Source organism: Molothrus aeneus, chromosome 4, assembly GCF_037042795.1.
Source record: "Molothrus aeneus isolate 106 chromosome 4, BPBGC_Maene_1.0, whole genome shotgun sequence".
In the NCBI taxonomy this organism is placed as follows: domain Eukaryota; kingdom Metazoa; phylum Chordata; class Aves; order Passeriformes; family Icteridae; genus Molothrus; species Molothrus aeneus.
The window spans coordinates 78,223-101,228 of record NC_089649.1 but is presented as its reverse complement, the minus strand read 5'-3'; the positions used below and the strand labels follow the sequence as shown (position 1 = coordinate 101,228).

The 23,006-nt window shown below is 54.7% G+C and overlaps 1 protein-coding gene and 1 long non-coding RNA gene across 3 annotated transcripts; both read left to right on the top strand.

The window, feature by feature from the left end:
* The first annotated feature begins 5,224 nt into the window (after positions 1-5,224).
* Positions 5,225-12,245, top strand: FGF5 (fibroblast growth factor 5). Its single transcript, XM_066548876.1, has 3 exons — positions 5,225-5,507; positions 7,686-7,789; positions 10,601-12,245. Exons 1-3 carry the CDS (start codon positions 5,225-5,227, stop codon positions 10,940-10,942), a joined length of 729 nt encoding a protein of 242 aa, XP_066404973.1. The 3' UTR covers positions 10,943-12,245.
* Positions 12,246-18,923: 6,678 nt separating this feature from the next.
* Positions 18,924-20,676, top strand: LOC136556228 (uncharacterized). 2 transcript variants are annotated; one of them, XR_010783592.1, is made up of 4 exons: positions 18,924-19,177; positions 19,455-19,532; positions 19,648-19,704; positions 20,097-20,676. It is a non-coding gene; the product is annotated as an uncharacterized lncRNA (long non-coding RNA). The 2 variants fall into 2 exon arrangements; XR_010783593.1 differs by having other exon boundaries at positions 20,051-20,676.
* The last annotated feature ends 2,330 nt before the right edge of the window (positions 20,677-23,006 follow it).

Sequence of the window (23,006 nt, the reverse complement as noted above, 5' to 3'; positions counted from 1 at the left end):
ATGCTCTGCCTGGCTCCCTGCGCTTGTCCGGGTGCTGCTGCTGCTGGAGGGATGGTGCTTCCCCTGCACGAAGGTGCGCTCGGGAACCCAGCACACGCCCGCAGGTTTCAGTCTCCTCCATCTACCCCAAATATTGTATGGCTTTTCACAGCCGTGTGGTGTGCTGTGCCCCTTGCCCTGGCAGCCTCCTGCAGCACCGTGCTTTCTGTGCGTTCCTTGGGACTCTCTCAGAAGGCACTCTGCTGAACCCAGGACTTCTCTCACTGGAGTTGGATCAGGAGTTGCAGTCAGCCCCCTAAAAGCACTGTTAGACAGGGCACGCGTGGTGCAGCAGGTGCCTGCATTGTTACTGCCACACAAAGCTCACGCTGTTTCTGTCTAAAAGCACAAAAATCTACAGGCTAGGGAATTTAATCCAAGACTTTGTTTTGGTGAAATCGGATATCGAACTCCAAAGTGATAAATCAAACTCCAACTGATGCTTCCTGCACAAGCAGAACATGCTGTGATAAGGGCAGGCAGTGCCCATGATCCTGACGAGTTGGGTGTTGTATGGAGAGGGTTCCCCTTGGGCGTTTTGGGATCAGGGCTTGGCCACAGCACCTCCCTCATTCCCCAGAGCCATGCTGGCTCTCCTCAGGTCAGCAAGGGTACCATTACCACATACTGCTCCTTTATCATCATTTCTGCTGCTTGGGAAATAGGAAGAGATTTTTTTTTTCTTTTCATATTTTCTTTTTTCCTTTTTTTTTTTTTTTTGTTTTTTTTTTTTGGTTTTTTTTTGTTCTTTAGATGTTTTTCCCTGTCTGCGGTTGATGCTATGCTGTGTCTCTGCACAGCATAGAAGCTGGCTGGGCTGTGGCACCCACCAGCTGGCTTTCCCCCATGCAGGGTCCTCACCTGACACCACAGCCCAGAAAATTCCTTTCTGGGGCATCGCCTGGGCATTTCTCTGGGACAGAGCTGCCCCTGTAAGCCTCTGCCAGAGCCCACAGATGCATTTGCCTCTGAAACCTACCCACAAGGGGCATCTTTGATGCGCTGCAGAGGAACAGCAAGTAGGAGCTGGGAGTAAGGATGAGCAGCCTTCAGATTTGGGGAGCCCCTTCCCTGTGCCCTGCAGCCCTTAGACTGCTCCATCTTCCCTGTAGCTGGGCCCCACTGCAAATCACAACAGTGATAATAATTCAACAAATCCTGATATCAATGCTGTTCCTGGGGAGCAGAAGGCAGCTTTGCACCCACAGAGGTTTCTGTTTGAAGGCAGCCATGGGCAGCAGACCCACAGGCTGAGCACTTTGGGCTGGAGCTGGGGCTAGCTGCCTGCCTGGGGCCTGATCCCCTCCTGCCCAAGCCAGCAGGAGCTGTGCCTGTGTAGGTTTGGGAATGGATTAGCACTGGGCACCTGAACTGCTCACCAGCGTGGGCACGGGCTGTACAGAATGTCATGTGGATTCTGTCCCTTAGGTCTGGAGAGAGGTGTACAGGCGAGGCTCTCACAACCCTTGAGCATCCTCACAGCCAGCCTGCGGAGGCCACCCCAAAATCTGTGTGTTGGGTTTTGTGCTGTGTGTGAAGAGCAGCGTGCCAGACAGACAGATGTGCTGCCACTGCTGCAAGGAGGCCGAGCTCCTCTGTGTGCAGTGCCCATCTCCAGTTAACCTCTCACTGGTTACATTTGGAAAATCAGCTACTAGGATTTCACTGCAACACCAAGCTCTGGAAAAAGCTTTCTTCAGCTGTGGGTGTCTAGGAAAGGCTGAAGTGGTTCCCTTGTTTGAAAATGCCATTAACTGTACGGTATTCCTTCCCTGCTTTCCCTGCTGCTAAGGACCGATTTGGAGTGGGGAAAGACCCGGCCAGTACAGAACGTGTTAGTGGTGCGCTTAGAACAAAGACAAACAAAAACCAAAGCACAGGGGGGGTGTTTCTGTGAGATACACTGCTGCCCTGCAGAATGCTGGAATGCCTGGAGTGCTCTGAGCTTTATTTAAAGACAAGCTTTTCACTTGTTAGAATTTTTTTTGTCTTTATATTAAAGACAAGCTTTTCACTTGTTAGAATTTTTTTCTTTCCTTATCCCGGTGGCTTGTGAGGTGGTTTCTGAGTGATCTTGGTGACATTCGTGCCCGTGGGGCATGTTAACCACTTGCACCTGTGCTTTCCCCACCACCCGAAGGTAATAATCATCTTAATTACATAAGAGGAGGACAATCATCTTAATTGAATTCACCTGTTCTAATGCACACCCTCCCTCCTGGTAACAGGTTTGGACAATCATCCTAATTAAATTAACCTTTTTTAATGCACCTCCTCCTGGTGCAACACTTGGTTCTGTAAAGCTCCTGGAGCAGCTGCAGTTCTGTATGTTTTGGGAGAGGGGACACTTCCAGAGGGACGTGTGGGGGGATCTGGGGACCAGCCATCCCCCTTTGACTGTGGTGTCTCCTTCAGGCACATCCTTGTTGCAGGGGTTTTGTTTCCAGGCTCTGCTGGCTGGTCTCATGTCTCCCCACGCTTGGCCTGGCATATTTTTAAGTGGCAATTTAGCAGTACCAGGCTGACATAGGGAGGGGGGAAGCACCTCTCTGGTGCAGCTCGCAGGCCCGATGCTCTGCAGCAGATCAAACAGGTTCAGAAGAGTCCTTCTCATCTTCAGTCGGGGAATTTTACACTTGAAACACAGCTTTGCCTCCCCATTTGCTGAGTTTTCTCTGTAACCGAGCCCTGAATAATTTAAATAACATAACATTAGCATTAGGCTTCCGAAGCTGCTGGTGTGTGTGAGTGAGGGTTGCTACTGCCAAAGGCAATTACACACAATTGCTCTGGGAAGTTCACTATTACGTCTGCTTATTTATTTAGGTTTAAACCTCGTGTTTGGTTCGTTATGTTGGTGTTCTTTGGGGCTTTTTTTGAGCTGTGCTGCAGGAGTGCCTGGAGTATTTGAAACGGATGTATTAGGCAGGGGAAGAATTAGGAAGCACCCATAACCACACATCACTGTTTGTGAGCTCTGAAGTATCACAGTGAGGATGAAAACACACCTTGTGCTATGGGGACTTGTGTGAGTCACTTCTCCATAGTGAGGGTGGCTGGGTGTTGCTCTGAGGGGCACAAGGGAGTCCCCAGGGAAGGGGGATGCTGTCCTGCAGCTGTCCCATTCCACAACAAGGAGTGCAGGCAATCAGTGAACCCCCAAGGGCTCTGCTGCCTCACTGGGACACCCCAGAAAGGGTCAGGAATGTTCACTGCAGTGGGGGTCCTTCCAAAAGCAGGTCTTGGGGACCAGCCTGGGCAAGCACACCTGGCTGGTATGTCTTCTTGGTGGCCACCCCCCCCCCCCCCCCCCCCCCCCAGAGGTTTGGGTTGTCTGGGAATTCTTCAGGGGGGAAATAACAGCAGTGTGAGTAAGCAGAGGATGCCTGGCAGCCAGGGTGGTGCCAGGAGTGCTGTTGGGAACTGTGAGGGTGCATGATAGGGTGGAAGCTGAGGGGGCTGGACTTGCTGGTGAACCTCTGGCCACAGAAGTTTTCTCAAGGTGAATATCCCTGGCCTGGGCATGCAGGTGCCTCCTTTCTGCTCCTGGCCTGCTGCTGTGCCCGCTCACCCTCAGGATGGTAACTCTGAACATTTTTGAATTTGCTTTTTACTTTCAGGGGCAGAAGTGGTTTCTGCTGCCTCAGATGGAGAACAGGGATTTTGCTCCCGTGATCCTGTACCAGCTGCAGCCTTTACACCAAGATGCCCAAGAGGAAGTCCTCCTGGAGCAAGGTGGCCTTCTCTCCTCAGCTGTGCTGCTACAGGAAGTCTCGCACAAACACCACCTCAAGAGGTGAGGAAGTCTTGCAGCTCCTCATTCTTCTCATGGATCCGGATTGGGAATCAGCATGTGCGTGTAATTCAAGAGGAGGTGGGTAAGTGGAAGTCATGGCTTTTGCCAGGCTAACCACTACAGCTGGGAGAAGTAAACAAGGTTTGAGTGCCCTGACCTTCCTGCAGGTATGTGCATCTATATATAGGGCAGTCTATGTATACATGTCTATATATAACGCTGTGCATATAGCTCTGTGGATATAGATATCTGCTGAGAAATGGTTTGAAATGGCAGCAATGCTGTGAGATCATCTGCTCGCACCAGCCTGTGCCAGGTGTCACCCAGGCTGGATGCAGCTCCTCAAGCCCGCATCCCTCCCTCCGTGTGCCCCTGACCTTCAGCTTCCTCGGGAGGCAGAGGTCACCCTCCGGCATGCCACCGACTCTGCCTCCTTCCTGCCGAACCTGATCCCTGCCTGGACGAGCCCTCCAGCCAGCAGCACCCCTGGGCAGGCCGAGGGGCAGCTCCTGGTGGGGTTTCGGGGACAGCCCTGGCTGGCAGCAGCGCTGAGGGCACACAGGGGCGGAGTGGGGGCTGCGGGCTGGGCAGGGCGTGTCTGACCCTATTGGCTTTGGGCGAGGTGAGGTTTCTCCAGTGGCTTTGAGGACATGGAGCGGCCCTAGGAGCTGAGGAAAGCCTAATCCATGCAGAGCTGTGCCAGGGGGATGGATGGGCTGTTGCTGCGGGGTCTCCCCCTCCGCGGCGATGCTGTGTGGTTGGTGTGTTTGTGTTTGGGGAGGAGCTCGGCCAATGGTGCTGGGGGACACCGGGCACGTGTGCTGTCACCCTGACGGTGGCAGGAGGCTGGGGCTGTGTACCCCTTGCCTGGGAACCGAGGAGGATGTTGTGGATCGATTAGGGCCGCCACCACTTCTCTGCAGGCCGTGAGATGCCATTGGGGGGTCGTGATGGGGCCCCCCGTTATCCCCGAGGGCTCAGCGGGGCCCCGTGAGTGAGGGAGAGCGGCTTTGTGTTCGGGGGCTGCCCCGAGCCCCCTGCCCGCGGCTGGGCTGAGCGCGCAGCTGCCGTGTCACCCCCCGAACCCCGGGCGGGGGGCTGCAACCCGAGCCTGTCCCAGGGTCCTGCAGCCCCGCGGCCTCGTCCTGGCGAGGAGGACAAGTTAATTCCCAGAGAGATGCACCCCGAGCCCCGCATCTGCCGCGGGCACGGGGGGTGGGAGGGGGGTGGGGGGGCGTGGGGCCGGGCACAGGTGCGGGGCCGCCGCCCGGTTATAAATAGCGGGGAGGGGCGGCCCGGCTCCCCCCGTGCTCGGTCCCCCCCTCCAGGGCTCGGAGCGGAGCGGGATGCGGCGCCCTCCCTCCCTCCCTCCTCCCGCCCGCCGGCAGCATGAGCCCATCCTTCCTCCTCCTCCTCCTCCTCCTCGCCTTGCCCGCCCGCGCCCGGCGAGAGCAGGTGCCCGGCGGGGCGCAGCGGGGCCGCAACGCCCCCGCGTCTTCCTCCTCCTCCTCCTCTTCCTCCTCCCCGGCGGCGGCGGCGGGGCCGAGCCGCTTCCCGCGGAGCCGCCCGGATCGGCGGCGGGGCCGGCTGTACTGCCGGGTGGGCATCGGCTTCCACCTCCAGCTGCACCCCGACGGCCGCGTGGACGGTGCCCACGACGCGAGTCCGCTCAGTGAGTGGGGAGCGGGAGCTCTGGGGGGGCTGCCGGGGCTGAGCATCCCCGTCCTTGCGGGTTTCCCATCCCGGCGGGGCTCACGGAGCCCCTCGCTACTGTGGCCCTCGCCTGGGGTGAGCTGCAGCCCCGGCGGGCCCGGGAAGGGACGTTTGGGGTGCTGGGGGGGCTATGCTCTGTGGGATACATGGGAGATGCCTGTGTTCCTCGGGGAAGCGCCACCGGGGGGTTTGCCCAGCCCGAGGGGATGGTGTGAGAGCCTGAGGGCTGCGCCGCCACCCTAGCCCCTCGCCAGGCACCTGTGGGAGAAGGAGATGCTGCCCCTTTTCGGTCCTTTCCCAGTGGGACTTTTCCATCCCTCTCGCTGCATTCTCATTCTCCCAGCACAGCGATAGGATATATTCAGTTTAAAAATAGGACTGAGGCTGACGTTCCCCTGAGAGAAAGCTGTGCTAACTCATGGCTTATCCTCTGGTCGGAGTTGCCATGATATCCTGCTGGAGGGAATGAAATGGCAGGTGGGGATGAAAAATCCCTTCAGGAGCCCGGGGGCTTGGGCCCAAGGTGACCCTGGCAGTAGCTCAGCTGTCGGGAGCACTCACGCAGCAGCCACCACATCTGCCCAGGACCAAAGGATTTGGGGCCCAGACTGTGCTGTGGCTCCAGGAGGGAGAGCAGCCCCTGGGCAGGAATGTCAGGAGCTCTGCTCAGTGTTTGGTGGGCACAGCAGGACACGTAGCCTGGAAGGGTTTAAGGGATGGATAGGAAAAGGGGACCCCCACTCCATGGCTGTTTGGGAGACATGGGTTTGGAAGGGCTGGCAGAGGTTTGGTGCTACAGCTGTCCTGCAGAGACCTGAATTATGTGCAGTTCCTTCCTCCTTAAGCTGAGCTATCCCCCCCGGAAAGGCCACAGGGACACTAGCTCCACACGTGGGAGCAGAGCCAGCCCCGGCTGGTGACAGGGGGGCAGTGCTGGGCTGTGGCACTCAGGAGGCCCTCGGGAGGAAGAGCATGGCTTTTGGCAGGGAAACCCGGGCTTTGGCCTCTGGGAAATGGGGCTTGACCCCGGGCAACCCCAACAAACAGGAGTGTGTCTGCCATGGCAGCAGAGCCACCCCCAAAGGGCAGGAGGGTTTGGGGTGCCCTTGGGGACAGGCAGGTGTTTGACAAGGGACTTGCCCTGCTCCAGTGGGGCTGCTGAGCCCCGTGGCCTGTGGGGTGTGGCAGCTTGTAACCCCCGCAAAGTGCCCCAGGCCCTTGGTGCTGGCACTGGGGTGCCTCAGGGGGATGTGCTTCCTCCTTAAAATAAACGTGGGAAGCCGTGATCCGACACCCAGCCTTGGGGGATTTAGCATGGCTTCGCGGCGGCTCCCGGCACCACGTTAATCCCACGGCCCTGCGGGGCCGGACGAGATGCTCGGCGGGCTCCTCCCTCCGGGGCCGTGGCCACGGAGCGCCTGGGGCTGCAGCGGGGCAGCAGTGCCGGCTCCCCGGGGTGCGAGGGGTGATCTGGGGACGTGGTGGTGCCCCCCAGCTGGCAGGGCTTGGGGGGCGCCTGGCCCTGTGCCCGAGTTACCCTGCACCACCCGGGGAGGTGACATGTCGGTGCTGCTGCTGAGGGATGCTCGGAGGCTGCAGTTCCTGTGTCAGACGAGCTGCAGGTCCTGTGTGCCCCATCGGGGGCCAGAGCCCCCATCACGCTCAGAAAAGTCACATTATTGCCGTGGCTGGGCTGCACAGTGCCCCAGGCTGGGCTGTGAGGGAGCTTCAGGGGTGCCTCCAGTCCCAGCTGGCTTGTGGTACCCAGACTTCCCGAGTGCAGAGTCTGTGGGATGAGCATGGGCAGCTCTGATCCCAGCAGGCTGGTGTAGGTGGTTTCCTCAGTGGTTAACTTGTTCTACCACAGCCCAGCCAGGAATTATGTCCCAAAATGCAATTATAAAAAACCAAAAGAACCAAAAAAACCCGCAAGTCCCAGCCAGCAGCCCGTATCCATCCCAGCGTGGATGGAGGCAGAGGGATGGAGCAGGAGCTGGGTGGAGCCAGACAGCTGAGGAAGGAGCAGGGACGTGGGAGAGGAAATGCAAACCTGTCAGACTAAGTTGTATTTATTTTTTTCTCTGTCACGCCGATGTGAAAAGAACTGTGATTTATTCTGGGATTTCTGTCATCCTAGGTATTTTGGAAATATTTGCTGTGTCTCAGGGGATTGTAGGAATACGAGGAGTTTTCAGCAACAAATTTTTAGCGATGTCAAAAAAAGGAAAACTCCATGCAAGTGTAAGTAAACCCCCCTCTCCCCCCCCCCCCCCCTTACCAGTATGTGTGGTGTATTTTTAAAGGCTCTGTGACACCTCCAGAGTGCCGGCACGGCGGCACCGGCGCCACCAGACACTGAGGGGACAGGTGAAGCCGCAGCCCCCCGAGCCCACCTTCCTGCTCGGGGCTTTAAAGTGTGAGGAGCGCGCTCGGTGTGGTTTGCATCAGCAGAGCCTGCTCCCCGAGCACGGCCGGGTTATTTTTAGCTGCCGCAGATCGCGCAGAAGGGTTTAGCCAAATGTCTCCTCCCGGCGGGCAGCACGCGTGGCGCCGGCAGCGCCGCGGCTCGGGCTGGCTCTGCCCTTGGCGACAGGGAAGTCGGGCAGGTGAGGGCCGGGCTGCGGCCAGGGTGGGAAAATCCCGGTCACTTTCCTCTGCAGAATGTTTTCGTGAAGGCTGAGGTTTCCTGCAGTTCTCATGATGCTTTTCCCAGCTCTCCGTGTCGAAGGAATCCATTAGCAGATTTCGCTGCTGGTTCCAACCTCGGGATGCTGCTTCCCTGTTTCTTGCTGTCAGCTCCAGGGATCTTTTAAGCAAACACAGTGAGCCCCTGTGCTTGCACCCAAGTCGGTGCCTCTGAAAGGTGTGTGCGCATGTAGGGGCATTTGTAAGGCAGCATTTCATCCCTGAAGGTGCTTCCCAGGGAGCCCGGCCAGGGCTGAAGGCTGGGGAAAAGGAAAAGGCTGTTACCCACCCCGCAGCTCCGAGACAAACCTCCCGGTGCCGGGGGGATGTCACGGATGTGCCTGCGCTGCCCGAGGCTGCAGATCACCTCCAGGGGGATTTCTGAACTCACCTCTCTCTCCCTTAAGCCTTTCTGGTGTGTTGCTCCTGCAGCCTACCGATGCTTAAGGGGTGAGCTGGTGCTTGCTTCTTTTAAGAAATCACCTAGGAGTATGAATGGGATCTAAGGGAGAAGGGGAATGGTTCTGTGGAGGAAAATATATGAGGTGAGAGCAGGAGGAGAGGGAAAGGATGGAGAGGAGATTGCTGGACCCTCCAGAGCCTTCCCCTCTGGCATACAATGGGCCTCTTATCTGAGCTGCAGCCTTGATTTATGCCCTGGCACAGGCATTAAATTAAATCAAGCCTCGTTGGGGCACAGTTAATTGTTGACACACAAAGGGCAGGGCCAGAGAGGGACCTCAGTGGGAGGGTCATGGCAGGGGTGAGGACACGCGATGCCCTGCTCGGGTGAGAGCTGCAGATTTGTAGAAACTTGACCCAAATGTCTCGAGATTGCTGGGCTGAACAATGCCAATAATGCAAACCCAGCATCTGTTGTTCTTTGCTGCGCTGGCAGGATGGGGGTTATTTCATGGCCTAATGAGTGCTGAGCAGCACAAAGCACGTCCTGTGCCCGTCACTCAGGGCAGAGCTTTGATATGGGAGTCAGGCTGGGGGCTCCACGCTGGACCGCAGGCAAAACTCATTCCTGCAGGAATCTGGGCTCCTCCAAAACTCGCTCTTGGGCTCTGCTCCATCCCAGCTCGGTGTTTCACGGGCATTCTCCTCCTCCTCCTTCTCTTTCTTTTATTTTCTTTTTTTTTTATGCCAGCTTAATTAAATTGCCGAGTGGTTCATTTTTAGAGGCGCCAGCTTCGGAAGATGACAGTTATCCCGGCAATTATCAGTTGCGTGCACAGATGGCTTTTTCCTCGTTGGTAAACCCTCGCTCTCCTGTTTGGCCATTTTTAGCACGGAGAGGGTGGGAGGGGTTGTGTGCCTGTCCAGCACGGACCCCAGGAGGCCAGATTTGTCCAGGTAATTCTCCTTTCCCAGGAGCTGCTGCATTCCTTGCTGGGCCAAATCTCTGCTCAACTAGGTTTGGAAATTTGACTTCAGGACTGCTCTGGAGCTCTGCAGAGCAAGCTATGTGCTGTGACTGCCACCCCTGCCCTATGTGGGGAAAAAAAATGGGTTTTCCAGGCTGGAGTGGTGCAGTGATAAGCTGAGAGGCTGGGACGTGGGCAAGTCTGACAGGATCATGGTGAGGGAGCTGCTGATGCACTTCCCAGGCATGTGGAATGTCCTGCCTGAGCACTGGGGCTGCAAGGGTCAGCAAAGCTGGGGAAGGTGGAGGCCTGTGCACAGGGCAGGCAGCGGGGAGGGTGTATGGAAGGTGGGGAGAGCAGAAATGAGTCACAGAGGTGGTGTCCCTCAGGATCAGCCAAGCTGAAGAAGGCCTAAATCCAAGTGCTAAGAGGTGAAATGTGTGTGGCAGGTTGTGGGCTCTGTCACTAGTGCCGTAAGGCTCCGCTTCTTGGGCTAAATCTGGGCTTTTGAACATTTTCCTTGTGCTTACAAAGTCCTACTGGGGGTTGGGTCTTGCTCTGGGTGGCTGGTTAGGGAGCTGCAGAGCTCAGCATCTCCTCCATGTCCGTGGTTTGGAGGTGTTGCTGTGGAATGGAGCTGGGAAAGCTCTTGGGCCACCGGGTGCCATGCCCACCATCAGATTAAAGCCTGGCAGAGCATTTGGGAGGGGCTGCCAGGTGCTACAGACGGGGATTCCGGGGCTGTGGGTACACAGGTGCAGTGCTGGGCTCTGCTCTTTGGTTTGGGGATGTTTTTCCCCAGGAAAGCCCAAATCTGTGTGGCAAGCAGCTCCTGAAGTACCTCCACCAGGGGTTTTCCCGTCAGGTGCCTGGTGCTCCTGTTTCCAGCCGCTCCCTAGGGCCGGTTTTGGGGAGGCAGCCCAGCCAGGGAGCGCTGGGGCTGGGGCACAGCTGCTCCCCGGCCCTTGCGAGCGGTGTCCCCCGTGTGTCCACGCAGGCTCGCTTCACGGTGGACTGCCATTTCCGGGAGCGCTTCCAGGAGAACAGCTACAACACCTACGCCTCGGCCGTGCACCGCAGTCCCCGCTCGGGCCGCCCGTGGTACGTGGCGCTCAACAAGCGGGGCAAAGCCAAGCGCGGCTGCAGCCCCCGCGCCCGGCCCCAGCACGTCTCCACGCACTTCCTGCCCCGCTTCGGGCAGCCGCAGCCCCCCGAGCTCGCCTTCACCGTGGCCCTGCCCGACAAGAAGCCCCCGCCGCCCAAGGCCAAGCCCGCCCCGGCCCCGCCGCGCAGGAGCCCCGGCCCCGCCAGGTACCGGCTCAAGTTCCGCTTCGGGTAGAGCCGCACCGGGCAGCTCGGGGGGTGACCCCACCGCGGGGACCCGCGTCTCCCTCCGCACATGGACACCGGGAGGCTCCCGGGCGGCCGGGCCGGGATCGGGGTCGTCTCTTCACCTCACGGACCCGGCGGCATCCCCGGAGGCGTGCCATGGAGAATTCCTGCCGTGAATTCCTGCTCCTCCTGGGAGCACTGGACGGGACCTCGGGTGAGCGTTCTGTTGTTGGGACCTTGAGTAGGAAGGTACCTCTACAGCGAACATGTTTTCTTGTTTTCACTAGTGACTCCTTCGACAATCATTTTCACACGAGAGAGATGTTCAGAGCCAAGCGGTTTTGTTTGTTTTCTCACATCTCCTTCTTGCTGCACTTTTTCCTCCGACCATACCTCAGGCACCGTGCATCCAGGTCTGTCCCTCTCCCTTCTCTCGGAAGCCAGCTCTTCCCTTCCGCAGGTTAAACCCAGAGACCAAGCCCTGCGAACTCTGCCGCCTTACCTGTGGTGCGGGGTGCTCTCCAAACCCTTTGTTGGCAATAATGGATGTGTGGATGTATTTTGTGGGGGTCGCAGGCCGGGGGACGGTGGCTGCTTGCAGACCACCCCTGGCGGTCTCTCCCGTTCTTCCCTGGACAGCTGGAGGAGCGAGTCTCTTCCTGTCCGTCCAAGCACGGATTGGATGCCTGCTTTGAAATACCTCTGCCCCAGTGCTGGGGCATTCCCGCTCCCTGGAGGAGCGCCCCCGCAGGTATCCCCACGGGATAGGGATGCCTGTGGCCCCCAGGTGCCCGCTGGCTTCATCCAACCTTTTTTGCTGCTGATTTATTTTATCACTCTCAATACATTTGCAGAGGCAGGGAGCAAGGTTTCTGTTTTTCAGCGAGCGTGGCGATGTGGCAATAAGTGCTGTTACAGCTGCTGGTCTCCTGGGGAGTGTTTCCCCCACCCTGGCGGCCCTGATGTGGAATTGTTTCTCCATCGTGATAGTAGCAGTGCACACGAAGTTTGCAGTGGGTGTTTAGCAGTGTTGCCGTTCGTGCAGGCACTGGTAGCATCGAACCTCACCGATGAAGCCTTAATAGGAGCCCAGGTGGGCTCAGGTTGGCAGAGCCCCTCAGGACATGAGCCCTGCCAGCGTCCGGCAGCAATAATCAGCCTCCCCTCCGCATCTGAGTGTGGTACAAATGGCTGTGTCCTTTGGGATCGTGGTTCTTTGCCTTTGTCATCCCTCTGGCAGCCCCTGGCCGGACATGTGTGCTCCATGGGACGGGGATGCTGGAATAAAACTGTTGTGTTTCATTTTATAACCCGATTGTGTGATCTCTTGCCTTGTTTGTGCCTTCTTCCCTTCTCCTGAAGGGAAAAACAAGCAGTGATGGGGTGGAGCAGAGCTGAAGGGATGGGTGTGCTCCCTTTGCTGTGCCCTCCAAACTGTGCCCTGGAGCATCCCAACTCTGGAGCAGGTGTGTCCTGCAGGGGTGTTCTGCGCTCCCCTCACTTCCAGCTGGGCTGTCTGGCTGTGCAGGGACAGAATCCCAGTGATTTGTGCTCAGTTCATCTCTGTGAGCTGATGGAATCAGAGCCTTTGCAGGTGCTGCCCCAGCCCAGGCACATAACAGAGGAGCAAATGTGCTGGTCTTGGTGCCCCTGCATGCCCTCAGAGGAAACAAGGTATTGATTTCATCTTTTTTTCCATCTTTTTGGGGAAAAACCCTCAAAAGCTGGTGTTTTGCTGTTGTGGTAATAATTAAAACATAGTTGTGCAATTGAAACAGGGAGCAGGGAGAGCAGGATTGGGGAATCCAGCAGACACTGCCCATTCCTGTCAGACACTCCTCTTTACGGGAATTCACGGGGCTTGCTCAGCAGCAGGGGACTAAAGGCCTGAGAATGTGGCCAATATTTATTTTAAATTTAAAATTTGTTTTTTTTTTTTGGGAGTGTTTTTCCTGTTTCTGCTTTCCTGTTCAACCACCTCAGAGGTACCGCTGCAGTGCTGGAGAGAACAAGCCAGAAACCCGAGAGGATGAAGAGGATTCCTAAGTTCCTTACCAGGCAATTTCTGCCTTCAGAGGAGGTGCAAATCCACGTGGAGCTGAGAAGGACGATGTGAGGAGATCAGCAGCGTGCAGTGAGCTGGCACTGCCCCCCAGCTCCCTGGTTTGGAGACATCCATCGACCTTGTGAGAGGAAAAAAGCCTTCCCATCCATTTTCACCTGGCAGTCACCCCTACCCGAGGCATATGCCTTGTTCCACATCCCCCAGGAGGATTTGTGTGTGTCCTGCACTCCCGAATCCATGGCTTGGAAGGAGCATCCTTTAGCAGGAGCGAGAGGAAGAGGATTTCCTATGGAGCTGGTGAGTCTGAGCAGGCGAGGAAAGAAAAATGAACAAATGTCAGAGCTGAAGGGTCCCTTAGGGTGCTTCAGGGATCTCAGGGACGGAGGGCGGGAGGAGGGGCCGGGCTGGAGACCCCCCGGCCGGGCTGGAGTCCCTCAGCAGTGAGCATCGAGGGGCACTGGAGCAGACACAGGGTGTGTCCCCCCCCTGCCCCGCTACTGAGGGACAAATAATTTGGCACAAACACCGTCCGGAGGTGTGAGCTGAGCTGGCAGCGGGGCTGGCTCGGGTGGGCAGAGGCAGCCTTTAGCTGCTCCTGGCCCAGAAAGGTGAAGGGGGGAGATTCTGTGCAGGGCTTGTGGAGTAGGATTTGGGCGGTGAGTCGCTCCCAGGGACGATCTGCTCGAACAAGCTGCGTCACAGCGACATCCCAAGGCTCCCAAACGCTGGAATTCGCATCTCCGAAATGCCAGTGCGCCCTGCTGGGAGCCAGCTCTAGGGGGAGCGGGATGCCCACAGGCAATCTCGGTGGCAGGGCCGGTCACTTGCAGGTGTGCTCCGGGGGACGAAGGGAGGGAAGCCAAGCGCCTGTTTGGCTGTGGGTGCTGTCACAAGGTACGCGCTCCTCTACCCGGGATGTTTTGTGTTGTTACGGTGTGTCCCTGCTCCCTCAACTCGCCTTGGAAAAGCCTTGGAACTTGTATTGATGCACTCCCCGAAAGTCTCTGGTGAGGGCAGCTCAGGCAGAGCTTATGCAGTTTCGGGCTTTAGGTTGTTTTTTTTTTTTAGCTGTGCCTTCTCACACTTGTGGCAGGCAGCGTGTGCTCGCTGTGAAAGCTGAGCCTGCTTCGGCAATTCTGGGCTTTGCAGTCCTGCATTATCGTGTCCTGTGTCTGGTTCCCTCTGATTTTCTGTTCCTGCCCTTGCTTCTCTCTGATGCACAGGTGTGTACATCTTCAAACACTTACTGGTGTGCTCTCCTGGCCTCTTGAGGAAAATACATTAACAACTACCATAAAAAGTAGTTTGGGGGGGACCTTGTTATGAGGAGCTAAAAAGCATTTTTATAGCACTTAGGTTGTCAGCATAGCTGGTGAACGGTAGAGCCACTGAGTAGCTTCCTTGTCCTGTGTGATTTTCCCCTTTTTCTGGTGCTGTGAGATGATTATGGCATAATTTACTAGCATGTGTCAAATGTCTTTGGTAGCATTTGGGGGCCAGGAGCACATGTGCTGCATAGTTGAGCCATTGCCATACCTCATGTGCTATCCTGTTTCAAGCTCCTAATTCAGGCAAAAACTCACTTTTTTTTAATGCCTTTTTAATTATATATTTTTTTAATTAGTATGCAGGATTGACTCTTCACAGAATCATAGAATCCCAGAGTGGTTTTGCTTGAGAAGAACCTTAAAGTTCATCTCAGTCCACACCCCTGCCGTGAGCAGGGACAATTTCCACCAGACTGGGTTGCTCCTAGTGCTGTCTAATCTGGCCCTGAACATACCCAAGGAAAATAATGGGAGTCTTTTAGTCCACAGCTGGGACACCACAGGACCACAGGTTGTTAATCCAGGAGAGGTTGCTTGGATCCAAACAGAAAGGTTTGCTCCTGAAATCCCAGATGGAACAGATCCAAACTAAACTTGGGTTTGGTTCCATCAGCCAGAGGCGGGAATGAGCCCTGGTGCCAGCCATCCTGGGGGTGCCATACAGGTCTCAGCATTTCTCTACTGTCATTTGCTTTGTGTGATTCTCCCTTGATCAGGGAGGGCAGAAGAAGAGGCAGGAGGGGGAGCTCATTTTGTTTCTGTGAACTCCAGGCTTGGGGCAGCTGCAGAGAACTTTGGGCTCAAATAATCCTGCCCAAACACAGTCAGCTTGAACCTCTCTTTGGCACTTTTGGATCCCTCTGTGCCACTCCTCCTCTGATCCTTTAGCTGCGAGGTGTGGGCTCAGAAACACCTGCCCCTACTGGATGCACTTTTACACATATAAATTTAGATTATTAGGAAAGTAATCAGGTCTAATGAAAACATGTTCTGTTTAGAAAACACACAGAAAGCAGGTGTTTTGGCACACTTGTTAACAGTAGGTCTTACACTTTGTTTCTACTGTTTTTTAAATCCTGTTTTTAGGAGGACCACTAAATTAGAAAACTAAAAGTGAGGGAGAAAATGTTGCTTTTCATTTTTTATGTTTTGCATTGGGTGTTATGTCAAGTGATCCCACTGAAATATAAACTGAATAATTGACCTTCAGGCCTCTGCAGAATGGACGTTCATTCTTTTACTGTGCAGTTCATTCTTTTACTGTGTTTCAGTGGCTGGCGGCACTAGAAACACCAAATCCCAAAGCATTCCTACATCTGTAACATGAAGTGCAGCATCTTTAAACCCAAGTGCTCAGTGTGGGCTATCCAGGTGGGTGCAGGTGGTCCATTCTGGCAGGCTGTGAGTGCTGACACTTGGGGGTTGTGGGTGCCCATGGCCCCTCAGGAGTCAGGCCAGGCTGAGGGAAGGAGGGAGCCTCCCCACAGCTCCAGCTGGGGATGATATTGGCTGCTTGAAACCCTTGGTCCAGAGCTGGGAGAACTGCAAGAACAGCTTTTCTTCTTTCTGTCCATCACTGCGTGGAATATTAAGGTGATGCTGCACTAATCCTTTTATTTTGTGTTTGCATTCCCCCCTGGCTTTTTACTGTTTAATCCTGTGAGCATTTCCAGCCTTGGCTATGCAGGCTTCTGAAAAAGCCCAGCAGGCAGGCAGGTGTTTGTTTCATAGGTGTTAAGTGTCATTTGTATCATAGGTATTTGCTCATGGGTGTTTGTGTCAAATTTGGAGGGGCGGGGGTTTTGTATCTGGGGACCACTCAGGCCATTGGGCCTGAAAGTCATCCCTCAAGTACAGAAACCAAGCAATTTTTCTTAATTCCAGGTGTTATGTCCCTAATGTTCCTAATACAGTGTGAAGTATCTTTTTAAGAGACTGAGGTGTTTGGTTACCTTTGTACTGTAGACAGGGGATTTGTTAGGCTGGCAGCAATGTTTTCCCACCTGGAGGTGTCTTACAATAATCAACACAAGAAGTAATTGGTTGTCCTTTTTTTTACTCTTTTTTCATTGTGGTTTGGGGAAAATGTTTGGCTTAAATGAATCAAATGTGTTTAAGTGCTTCCTTTTTAGAGGGGTACTCTGTCATTTTCTTATGAATCCTCAAGCAAATGGAGCTGGAATCTGAGAAATGGATTTGCCTGTGGATTCCTGCAGTTCATGGTCTGCTGGGTGAGGGTTCTTTTGGCCGAGATAGCTCTGAGTAAAGTGTGAACTCGAGGTAAAATGAGCTAAATAGTTAACAAAGAGAAACAGTTTCAAAAGAATTTTTTTTTTTTTTAATTTTTGGCAAATTGTGCCTCAGGCAGGGATGCTCCAATGACTGTGCCTTGTTCCAGCTCCCTCCACCACAGGTGGGCTACAGGAACACACACCCTGAAAGCACCGGATTTGGGGTGTTGTGTACGCAGGGGAAGCTCAAGAGCTGCATTTGCTTTGACTTGACAGCTGGATTATGTGTTCTTTACCTCTGCTCATTTGTTCCTGTAGCCTTTTCCTCTTTCTCCTGCCATTTCCCGCAGTTTTGCTCTTGTTGCCACCAAGAAACTTGGTGCCTATTTTCACTGTGCTTTCCCAGCTGCTGGCTTGGGGCTTGCTCTTGTGCAGCACACGGGGATCCCACAGCCTGCTCCTTGGTCCTTTCTTGTCCTTGGCCTCTGTGTTTTGGCCCTGGTGTCAGCGAGTGGGGGTGGCAGGCTGTTTGCTTCGTGCACAGGGATGGAAGCACTTGGAGCATCTTTCATTACTTGTGACCTGGGTTAGGTTGTGGGGCTTTTGTTTTGTTTTTCTAGAGAAAATCAAAGCAGTAGGTTTAGCACAAGAACGATTAAAGAGGTTTTACCTCCAGAAGCTGGGGAGAGTGGTCTAATTTTTCCTCCTACAAGCTTGAGTTTTTCCTTCCTTTTTCAATGCCTGCTTTGTTTGGTGTCCCAAGGAGGGCTGGGTTCCTCACAAAGGGTTTCAGGAGTTGGTGTTGTTTGACACAACTGCTTTGGTGATGGGTCAGAGAGGGAGAGGAGAAATCACTTTTTATTATCTTGAGTTTTTCCATCCTGGCACACGGGAGTAGCTCAGTGCTGGCACAGTTCTCTGAGAAACAGCAAGGTTTGAGAGATTTAACCCTTAAGAGCTGTGTCTCAATCGCAAAGACTTGGTTCTACAGACCCAGACAGACAAGGGGAAAAAGAAACTTTGGTTATTCATGGAAAATCTTCTGTTATTCCTGGTATATTCTGTTATTCCTTGTAGTTCTGTTACATCATTGTGTATGAAATACTGTCTGCTATTTTTCTAACAGAATGTGCTTGAAATTTAGATTAAGGATGAGGAATTTGGTCTGTTCCCTACAAAATCCTGTGAGGCCTGAAGGCCTTGGGGAGGTGGCTGCTCTCAGCAGAGGTTATTGGAAGAGGATCAGGGTGACAGATGCTGCATTTTGTTGCATCCTGAGGTTTTATGAGCCCCCTTGATGCTTTCCCCAGGATGTGGCTGTGGTGGAAGGTGATGCTGCACCACAGGGAGCTGAAGTTAAACCTGCCCCTCCCATGGGCATTGCTGGCTTTGGTGTCTGTGTTGTGCTATCAGACTGTGGCACTTTGCTGCTGTCACTGCCACTGCCACCCCACCTGGGGGCTGTGTCCTCCTGCCAGCCCCACACAGGAGCTCCAGGGGTGCCTCTGTGCTCTGTTGGGAGCGTTTGCTGGGAATGTGCCTCATCCCTGGGAGTGTCCCTTTGTCCCTGGGCTGCCAGACAGAGCTTTGGGCTGCTCAGGCTCAGGGTTGGATTGCCAAAGGCCCCGAGAGGGAGCAGCACAGGGAGGGTGCTCAGAGAGGGGCTGGCAGAGCCCAGCTGGCAGGCTGGGCTGGGTGCTGCAGGTGGGTGTGTGTGCACTGCAGGGAGCGAATGTCCCCTTCCCTAACCAGCCCTGCAGATCCCAAGGGCTCCTAGAGCAGGATTTTATTCCTTACTTCCCTTTGTGGAAATTTATTCTCCAAATTGCTATGAAAAATTCTTTATTTTTTCCAGGAGAAAACCACACGGCAGAGACAGCTTACAGGGGATCCCAGAGTTGTGTTTGGAGCAGAGAGTGCTGAGAGCTGCGTGCCTTGCGGTGCCCCTGCAGCTACAGCCGGAACAAACACACTGCGCCAAGTCCCGTTTCCCAGCACTCCCACCTGGAGAAGCCCTTCCTGGGAGACAGCGAGCAGGTATTTATTTCCCAAGCGCAGACGAGCACGATTTCAGTTTATCCCCAGCCGTTTCCGAGCCCCCCTGCCCTGGCTGTGCCCCCGAGCCCCGCCGTTTCCCCGCTCGGACCGAACCGGGACGGGACAGCGCCTCGCTGCTGCCGCCTACTGGCTGCGCGGCGCAACTGCACCCGGAGCAGCGCATGCGCACTGTATCGCGGGGCGCAGGGGGGACACCTGCCGGCCGCAATGCGGTACTGCAGCGGCAGGGTGCGCATACTCACTGACCGCGGAGGAGCGGCGTGTCAGTGAGGGCAAACTGGAGCATGCGCAGTGCAGAACTGACGCTCCGCATCACGTGGTGTCTAAGGGCAAAAGATCGCCCCGATGATGCGCATGCGCTATGGTGTTCCGGCGCGCAGTGCTGCCGCCTTGTGGGGAGCGGCCGGTTCTGCAGAGCGGCGGGCGGCGGTCCCGCCCGTGTGGGACGGCGGTACCGGGAGCGCCCGGGCCCGGAACTGCCCTGCCCGGGACCTGCGGTCTCCGGGCCCCGTGAGATGATGGAGCAGCGAGCGGGTGTGGAGGCCGCAGCCGCGCTGTAGGTGAGCGGGGAGCGGGAAGAGCCCTGTGGGGAGCAGGCGGCGGGGCCGTGACGGGGGCGGCGCTGTGAGGGCGCGACTGGGGCTGCCGGCAGAGCCTGGGTTTGTTTGGTTTGTTTTATTAATATAAACGAGCTTGGGTTTGTTTTATTGATACGAACGTGGAAAACAGGGAGTGGGGGGGGGTACAAAAGCACTACGGGTGTTCGGGCAGGTGAACCAGGGCTCAGGGCACGGAGTCGCTTTCCTGATCTCCTCAAGTTCCTCTTCCCTCTCTCAGGAGCAGTCGTGAGGAGTTTCCCGTTTGGAGCTGGGCTTCAGAAGGAAAGAACCTGAGATTGGTGCTCCTTACAGAACTGTAAGTGTATGAAGCTTGCTGCTGTAAGCAGCCAGTAACTCCCAGGGATACTTTAACCATTAAAAATGGTGACTTTTATTTTGTCTGTGCACCAACCACTTGGCTTTCCCCGCAGGGTTCACTGAATTGGAATTCTGAGGCTCCTGATGCTTGTGGCTGCAGTGTCTGGCAGGTAGTAAACATCACTGTCTGTCTGACCTGGCTTTGGATGTGCATTTCCAGAGGTACTCAGAGTGGGAAAAGGCCAGCAGGGTGGTGGGAAGGGTTTTGTCCCATGTCTGGACATCATCATGGCAGGGATGTTTTCAAAATATCCCTTGTTTTTGCTTTCCCAGCTCAGGGTGTTCACTGAATGGGGTGTGGAATGAGGAAGTCTCTGTTAGGATAGTGGGAGACGGAGACAAACCAGCTCCAGTAGGCTGAGGACCATCTCCTGTAATTTACAGAATACTTAATCCAATTGTGACCCAAACCTGTGGTGATGATTCTAAATAAGAGTTGGACTTTTCTTTCTCAAGGTCACTGGGAAGCATGGGACAAGAACTGACCCATAACTTCTTGCAGGCCCTAGCAGGGAGAGGAGCAGCAACCTGTGCTGGAAGAGTGTACCCACGAGTACCTGTGAGGTATGATCTACAGTTTTGAAATGAATCTGGCGAGGAAACCACGTTGTTTTGAAGGAACACCTCAGGTGGAACACGTGAGAAGGATTATTTGACGAGAGAAATCTTGACAGCGAGAAATATGGCTGGGTTGGCTCAGGGTGGTTTGGCTCAAGTTAAAATTGTTGCTTTCTGCAGAGCTGCATCAATTTCCTCAGTTCCAAGGGAGGATTGCCCTGTGTTCTTGGCTTGTCAAGAGCTTTCATTTTGCTCCAGGAAGAGCATTGTGGTTTTGGTGCTGTGTTCAGCCGGAATAGTGCCTCTGGTCCCTTTTTAAGGGAGAAGCCAGAGCTTGGATTTCTCTCTCTTTGTTGCTGAAGAAAAGCCCTGAAGGTGCCTGCAAAGGCACAGCTGGGTGCTCTGGGAGGCAGGAATGGTTGTGATATCCTGGTTTTGGCAGGGACACTGAGCAGGTGTACCCTGCTCACCTCCTTCATCTCCTTTGGTTGTCCTGCTTGAAATAAAAGTGTCATTCCCCTTGATCCCTCCATAATTCCAGGGTCATTGTTTATCCTGCTGTGGCTGGCTACTGGGCAGAGGAGATGCTGCCTCAAGTGTGGTTCCACAGCAGCCATGAGGCAGCTCGCTCACGAGCTTCAAACATGTGAGACAAACAGAAGATGACTTCAGAAGCTCCTCCAAGGAGCGGATGAAGTGTTTCTGAGGCTTTCCCCTAATTCCCTGGACCCTGTTCCTGTCACTGCTGGCAGAGATGGGGATGCTGGCCCCAGCATGCCAATAGCTCACTCTCACAGTGGGGCTTCCCCTGCTGTGCCCCCTCAGCCTCCTGCCTGTCCTGTGCTCCCCCAAATCTCTGCCCAGGGCAGTTCAAGCTGTGCTCATGCAAGTGTTAGCCTCAGGCTGTTCTCCTGAGCTCTGCCTTTCCATACTTGTTGCTGTGTGTGCTTTTCATGGACGGTGTCTTTGCCCTGACAATTCTGTGCTCTGCAGTCACAATTTTATTTCACTTCATTTGTCTTTCCCCCTGCTTTGTTCATCTTGCCCTTTCCCCACTGTTTCACTGCTCTCTACATCTTCAAACTTTGAGCTGTGTGCTTTCCTAGCCTCTTAATGAAAATAAATTAATAAATATGGGAGCAGGAGACTTTTTTGGGAGTGATGGGGGCGTGGCTTGCCCTAAGGAGCCAAAACCCCTTTTAACCACTTTGTCAACGTGCTTTGCGAGCCGTAGGGCCTAGGGTAAAATCCTATTGCAAGCTGCGAGTTTAGGCACAAACTGATTTTTAAAAATAAATTTTCTAAGTGCTAAGAGTAACCCGATAGAAGGGCAGAAATCCCTCCCGCCGGCCCCGCCCGCCCCTCCTGCGGCCCCGCCCTCCTATGTGGGGGCGGAGCCTGGCGCTGCTGTCCAATCAGCGCGGCGAGCGGCGCGCGGGCGCGGCCAATGGCGAGGCAGGGCGGCAAGCTTGTGCGCCGGTAGCGGAAGGCGCGCGGCCCTTCCGGTGGGGTTGTGGGGCTGCGCGGCCGCGGCCCGGCCGGGCTCCGGTGCGAATGGAGCCTCGTAACGCGTCTGTGCTCCCGGCCCGCAGCACCACCGCCGCTGGATGTGCGCGGGAGAGGGCCTGGGGTGAGCGCCGGGAGGCTGCGGTGCGACCGTGAGGCCCCGCGGTCTCTGGGCCTGGCCTGGTGGTGGCTGCGTGTCCCTGCGCGGGTCGGGCAGTGCTCAGGAGTTAATCTGTGTGTTGTCTGTAAAATAACATATTGTGTCTGTTCAAGTTCGATTGGTGTACTGTAATTTGCACGTTCTTGCATACGCGAGCATGTGAAATAAACCCTCAGAGTGCTCGGGGTACATAGCAGAAAAGGCACAGTAGTAAAAGTTATTTTTGGAGAAACAGGTGTTATATTATAGGTTTGCGGAAGTGCTGAGTCTCGAAGAGTGGCTTAAGGTTTGTACAAGCTTACAAGAACAGGGTGGGACAGGGGGCTCCAATTGGCTGAGGATTCTCTCCTTATATTCATAAAACCCTTAACCCCACAGTGAGCAGGAAACCCGTGTAAAACCGTTCTGAGTTGTCCTTTTTTTCCTAGAGGTCACTGGGAAGCATGGGACAAGACCTGAAAGATAACTTCTTACAAGACTTGAATGATAACTTCTTGCAAGGCCCAGCGGGGAGAGGAGCAGCAAGTTGTGCTGGAAGAGTTTCTGTGAGTACCTGTGACATGATAAATGTAATAGCTTCATACTTAATCTGAAAAACAAAACATTTTATTTTAAAGGAAAACCTCATGTGGAACGTTGTGAGAAAGATTATTTGATGAGAGATTTCTTTACAGTGAGAAATATGTTGTTGTTAGAATTATTTTGTGTAACTTCTGCTTGAAATAGAAGTGTTATTCCCCTCCATCCCTTCCATTTTCTAGGTTTTTTTTTTTTTTTATTATATTATGGCTGGGTAGTGGGCAGAGGAAATGCTGTCTCCAGCATGGTTCCACAGCAGATGTGAGCAAGGTTTTGCATGAGCTTCAAACAGGTCACAATTTCTGCTGTCTGGCAAATGTCCTGGGTGCTGTTCTACTTGGGATTTTCAGGGAGAAATGTGACACATCTGTCCCTGAGCTGAGAGAGGATGGAATGTGCTGGGATGGCTTAGCCTTGAAAAGGGAAGCACTCCTTGGCTTATGCCACATATTTAGCATAATGTTAGAAAAAAGGTACAGTAGCCACTGGCAGCCCCGTGACTCCCTCGGTTCCCTCTCTGGCCAGAGTTGTGTGATCTCCTTGGAAAGGAGCTGCAATTTCCTCCTTCTCCAGCCGGGGTCATTCCAGAGCTGTTCCAGCCCGGGAGGG

What these genes read in the sequence shown, in the direction of transcription:
- FGF5 (XM_066548876.1), top strand. Translation starts at nt 5,225, where the DNA reads ATGAGCCCATCCTTCCTCCTCCTCCTCCTCCTCCTCGCCTTGCCCGCC. An exon ending in CCACGACGCGAGTCCGCTCA is followed by an intron (nt 5,508 to 7,685) that starts GTGAGTGGGGAG and finishes CTGTCATCCTAG; the next exon opens with GTATTTTGGAAATATTTGCT. An exon ending in AAGGAAAACTCCATGCAAGT is followed by an intron (nt 7,790 to 10,600) that starts GTAAGTAAACCC and finishes GTGTCCACGCAG; the next exon opens with GCTCGCTTCACGGTGGACTG.